The 6,000-nt window shown below is 42.4% G+C and overlaps 1 protein-coding gene across 1 annotated transcript in view; it reads right to left on the bottom strand.

Annotated features, from left to right (window-relative positions):
* Positions 1-495: 495 nt before the first annotated feature.
* Positions 496-6,000, bottom strand: part of DESI2 (desumoylating isopeptidase 2) — a 50,069-nt gene continuing 44,564 nt past the window's right edge. The window contains exon 5 of the mRNA XM_030196472.1: positions 496-1,416. Within this exon, the coding sequence (XP_030052332.1) occupies positions 1,183-1,416 (234 nt within the window). The 3' untranslated portion in view covers positions 496-1,182. The remainder of the gene's footprint in view (positions 1,417-6,000) is intronic.

Below are 6,000 nucleotides of genomic sequence, written 5' to 3'. Positions count from 1 at the left end.
TAATGCAGACTATCAAGCCTTTTTAAGCAGACAGATAATAAAGAAGGGAATTTGCTATGCATGTGTGTATTTTCTAAACATACTACAGTACTCAAACACCAGCTATCACATGGAGTTAGTCATGTTCTCAGGTGTTTCCAAACTATAACTTTAATGTGGCAAATCCACAGTACAGGATTTATATGAAATGGTAAGAGCTGAGCTTTGAAGTTCTAGTGATTTCTCTGGTCTTACTGTAATTAAACTAAAATGAATGATCTAACATTTTGTAGAACAGACGCTGTAGAGGAAGAAACATTCAATACAATTGAAAAGGCAACATTCTGAAGTACAATATACCCTGTCACCCAATTTTGAAAAATCTTAACTTGCAGCTGGTTTCCATTTTATTAAGAGTTTATTATAGAATGGTATGGTCTCCCTGTAAGCAACTGAAGAGCTTATTTCCAAAACCCACCCAAGTCCACTTTTGGCAAAATATGAGCTATATTTTCATATGAACAAAGGATATTGTTATCCACCAGTATACTTAATTGTTGATAACAAAAGATGTGTGTTTGTCCTTCGCCTGCAGCCGAGTTAAAACAAGATTTGTATATTTGCTCCACTTCTGGTGGGAAGTGAAAACTTGATTCTCTGATGCAGGTTTTGGGAATAAGCCCTTCAATTATACATCCCTTCTTCTCTAACACAACATGGCATTTGTTCTGTTAAACAGGTGATGGTAGCTGTGCAAAATGTGTCGATGTTCATCTAAGTTTGGCTAAGCAGCAGCCAGCTGTCTTAGCTACAGCCGCATGAGGTAAAGTAAATGTCCCTGCCTTAGTGTTTTTCCCCCCCTTCTGTTGGCAGGTTTTAACAAAGGACATGTAAACAATCCAAAATACTGCATACTCAAAACATAACAGACCTTGCATAAAACTGACCGAGTAAACTACAAATTGAGTAAATTAGGTAGAAAAAGTAAAGTGGGTGGCTTCTTGTCAATTCGTCTTTTTCCCACTGATTCTGCCAACTACAATATAATCCTGAGCTAGAAAACGAGGTGGGGATCAAATCATTTTACTCCCCACAGAAGGAATGCTGCTGGAAAGTTTTTTTTTTTTTTTAGAAGTTGTTCCAGCAAGTCATTTTCTGGAGAGAATTCTCAATACTGCAACTCTGCATTTTCTCTAAAGACATTTATAGCTTGGTGTGGCGGCCAGGTCTGGGTACAGATGTTGAGGATGATGCAGAAGCTACCGCCGCTGCATCCTCTGCCTCCTCCAGTCCGTCCTGCAGCTCCTGGCTGATGCTAGACTGAAGGGCAGCAGGGGTGAGCCATTCCTTGGGTAGGCAGCTTTGGAGAAATGGTACACAAGAACTGAAATAGGCAAGACGATTCACCCAGCGAGGGATCTCTCTTCCACAAAGGATCTACAACACAAGAAAGGAGGAAACGTTAGCTAATTTTTATTTATTATAATTTGCTTTTAAACTACAGGTGTAATGGGACAGGTGGATTATTACAAACTATAGGGGGTAATTTTATAAACTTGAACATGTAAAACTGTTCAACACACTCAAAACATGTGATCTACATGTAGGCATTTCTGAAGCAGAGAATGGGTGGAACTGGCAGTAGAAAAGATGAGCAATAAAAGAGAATATATGGCATCAAACACCAGTTAAAGCTGAATAAAAGGTAATATGACAATGTAAGAGAAATAGAAGCCTCATATAGCAGAGATTGATTAAAAAAAAAAACCCTAAACATAAAAAAAAACAACAAAAAAACAAACTTTTGATAGCATCCCACACTCTTCAGCAAACCCTAGATTGCCATATTTTCATGATATAAATGATTCACTCAAACTATATTCCATCTAAATTTTAATGGACAGCTTGTCACTCCTAATATAAAGGCCCAGTAAAGACTATTCCAGGGAGAATCCCAGTCACCACTCTTGTACTATGTGGCACTAAATCCTATGAGTACTCTTATCAACTCAATACAGCCTTTATCCTAGGCTGCAGATGACCCTCAGATAAAATCCACACAGAACAAAAGGGTCTTCAAGAATGGATCAATCAAGACTCATTTAATAAGTGGACTCGACACACGCTGTGTTTTGGTGTGTATACGCCTGCCTTGGGGTGAATTTGAGAAAGGTACTCTTGAAAAATACACATAAAAAAGGTTCCTCAAATTATCCAACACATACAGATTGAAAGTAAACATCCGAGTGCGCTGCATCACCAAAACTTCATAGATCAGCTAAGACGGGGGAATTAAATCCAGCATCTTTGCCCACCTATGAAGTAGTGGGGAGGTTCTCAGATGACATCTGATTTTTGGGCTGGACAATGCATAAAGTCATCCTTCCATAATGGAAAACCAAGGCAAACTGAAAACATCTTTCTGACAGAAGACTGTTGTATAAAAGCTTGAGCAGAAAAGTGCATACAGGTTTAGGAGCAGAAGGTACAACCTAGCTGACAAACAGCAGCAGCAGAAGCAAAGAATTGTACAGAAGATTGGCATGGATACTGAAAAGCACTTTAACATAGAATAAAATACAACCTATCAATCAGCTTTTGATATACAGCTTTGGAATTGTCAACTGGTCTCGTAAAAGCTCTTGAAAAATTGGACATGATGAGAACAAGACATTTCCTCTATATTCATGAGGTATCTATAAGAATCATGATATGTCAAGGCTACCCCTGCGGTAGTGCTGATTTGCCGAGTGCTACCCGCGTATTAGCTCTACTGCTGCTTAGTAAAACATCATTAATTTTCCAAAAAATTAAAATAAAACAAAACAAGTAACAAACATCTGTAAACTGTATATAACTAAGAGGTCTCCTTTCACCTATAGGGAGAGAGTGGTTTCTGATATCCCCCTGCCAGTAAGGGCTGGGAAGGGAAATGGGACTTGATATACCGCCTTTCTGAGTTTTGTTGCAACTACATTCAAAGTGGTTTACATATATTCAGATACTTATTTTGTACTGGGGCAATGAAGGGTTAAGTGACTTGCCCAGAGTCACAAGGAGCTGCAGTGGGAATCGAACTCAGTTCCCCAGGATCAAAGTCCACTGCGCTAACCACTAGGCTACTCCTCCAAGAAGTCAGAAAATTATCAACAAAAAACGAATAAAAGGAGAAGGACACCATCTCAGCCCACTCTCTCTCCTCTTCAAGTTATAAAGAGTTAAGGGAGGAGACAAGATGGCTGTTGACACCGAAGCGTTGTGTCAGGACTCTGTGGATTTCTCCTCTAAAATACTTTCTTCTGCTGCTTTACCGCTCTGAGAGGCCCTTTTACTAAGCCACGTAGGCACCTGCGCACGCCCAAAGCATGTCAATTTTGAGTTACCACCTGGCTAATGCGTGGCCCTTGCAGTAATTTAATTTTTGACACGTGTCCACTATGCGCACCAGAAAATAATTTTTATATCTTTTGGTGCGCGGCAGAAACCGGGCAGTAATCATCATTCTACACACGTAGATGATTACCACACGGTTAACACGCGAGACCTTATTGCTAAATCAATGGCTGGCGGTAAGGTCTCAGACCCAAAATGAATGCGCGCCAATTATTATTTTGCCACACATCCATTTACGGCAAAAATGTTTAAAAATGGATCTGGTCTCAAAAAAAAAAAGAAAAAAAAAAAAAAAGAGGGAAAACAGCATACAAAAGCAACCAAACAAAGTAAACACTGGGCCTTCAGGAATGAGAAAAATGCAGTCCTTTATTTATGACTGCATTTTTCTCATTCCTGAAGGCCCAGTGTTTACTTTGTTTGTTTGTAAAAATGGATCTGCCCATTTTTCGGTGCACCTTAGGAAAAGGGCCCCTGAGATGCCCAAGAGATAGAGAAGAGTGAGGAATCCTCCACCAACCTTGACGCAGACTGTCGGCTTTGGGCAGCAATCCATGGAGCAGTTTGTCACACTCCTCAACCTCTGGGTGTTCACACTGCAGCAGGCGGAGAAGAGACCGCCGCGCTGGGCAGCAATGTTTTCCTGAGCCCGGTTTCTCCACCCTGCTGCCTGCTCTTCGAATTTCAACTGGGAGCCAGGTGCAGGAGAGGCTTGGAGTAATGGTCCTGATCTTGGGGGAGACTCTCAGTCGACTGGCTGTGCTTGGTAGAATAGAGCTAAAGACTCAAGGATTGGGAGGAATTGGTGATCCTTCTGCATCGGGAGTTGACGGTGTCTGTGGGGCTTTTTATCATCGCTTGTTGCTTCTCTTTTGCTCAAGCCTTCAGTGGTCACCTTAGAAGATCTTTGGAAGGCAGTAGAATCTATGCACAAACTCTGTGGAATTTTTGCACAGTCTGCTTCCCAATCTTTGGCCAAATCCCAGGTGACCGAGTCTTAAAGTTAATCTGAAGGAAAAGGTTGTGAATTTGGAGCATAACAACTACTACTACTACTTAACATTTCTAAAGCGCTACTAGGGTTATGCAGCGCTGTACAATTTAACAAGGACAGCCCCTGCTCAAAAGAGCTTACAATCTAATGGACGAAATGTCAAGTTGGGGCAGTCTAGATTTCCTGACTAGAGGTACAATGGTTAAGTGCCGAAGGCACAACATGAGTAGCCATACTCTGTCAGACCAATGGTCTATCTAGCCCAGTATCCTGTTTTCCAAACAGTGGCCAAACCAGGTCACAAGTACCTGTCAGAAATCCAAATCATGGCAACATTCCGTACTACAAATCCCAAGGCAAGCAGTTGCTTCCCCATGTTCCATGTCTATCTTGTTAGGGTTTAATTTTTCTTATTTTTGAGAGTACTCCATTTATTTTCTATTCTGGTCTGCAATTTTCATTGGCTTTGTTTTATTTGTTACTAGTAAATCAGGCCCGTTTCTGACACAAATGAAACGGGCGCTAGCAAGGTTTTTGTTGGAGTGTGTATGTTTGAGAGAGTGTGTGTGTGACAGAGAGAGAGTGAATGTGCGAGTGTGTGTGACAGAGTGAGACTGCTGGGCGGGAGTGTGTCTGCTCTGACCCCTACCCCCCCTCCAGCCACCCAGCGATTATCCTTTTTCCTTGTCCCCCCCCCCCCCCGTATCCACCCAGGGATGCTCTTCTCTCCCCTGCCACCCCTCCAGCCACTCCCCTCCCTCCCCGGCCCCCACTCCAGCCACCCAGCGATTGTCCTCCCTCCCCTGCCCCCCCCTCCAGTGATTCTCCTTTTTCCTCTGGCCCCCCTCCAGCCACCCAGCGATTCTCCATTTTCCCTTGCCCCCCACCGATGCTCTTCTCTCCCCTGCCCCCCCTTCCAGCCACCCAGCGAATCTCCTGTCTCCCCTGCCCCTAACGATACCAGCCAAATCTCTGGCCCTCCGCCAACCATCCAACCTCCGCTGCTGTGCAGAGCTCAGCGTGCAGGCCCAGTGACTGTCAGATCGATTCGCTGCTGTGCACCCGCCCTCCCACCTCTGGTTGGTCACGTTTTGCGTGTGACGTACTTACCCGGAAGTACGGTATGTCACTTCATGAGATGGATCGAATGCATCCTTTCAGAGTGCACAGATGCTTCAGGCTTCACTTTCTCGGCTTCAGAACGTTGGAGGTGCGTTTTATTATATAGGATTTTTTTTTTTATATATTGCTTGTTGGAATTGTTCTTCAATATGAAAAATTTCTATTCAAGATTGTTTTCTTAATGTATATTTCAAAATTAAAAAATATAGACCCGCTCTATTTTTCCACATCAACATTAGGGTATGCAGTCTGTTAAGCCAACCCCAGTATGGTGGATGATCTGCAGTTGTCCACACAGTAAGAATAACTTTTTGCAACTAAGCCCACCTTGTGTATATTTAAATGGCCTCCTCTATTTTGCAATGTGAAGATCTCAAATCTGTCTACAAGAAAGCCTGATGTAGAAGTAAATCGATTTTTTTACTCATTCCAAAAGTACCTAGTTACATGGAAATACTTTTAAAACAAATAGGAGGAAATATTTTTCCACTCAACAAATAGTTAAGCTCTGG

This window comes from Microcaecilia unicolor, chromosome 3 (genome assembly GCF_901765095.1).
Source record: "Microcaecilia unicolor chromosome 3, aMicUni1.1, whole genome shotgun sequence".
NCBI classification, from domain to species: domain Eukaryota; kingdom Metazoa; phylum Chordata; class Amphibia; order Gymnophiona; family Siphonopidae; genus Microcaecilia; species Microcaecilia unicolor.
This window is presented reverse-complemented; position numbering and strand designations above follow the sequence as displayed.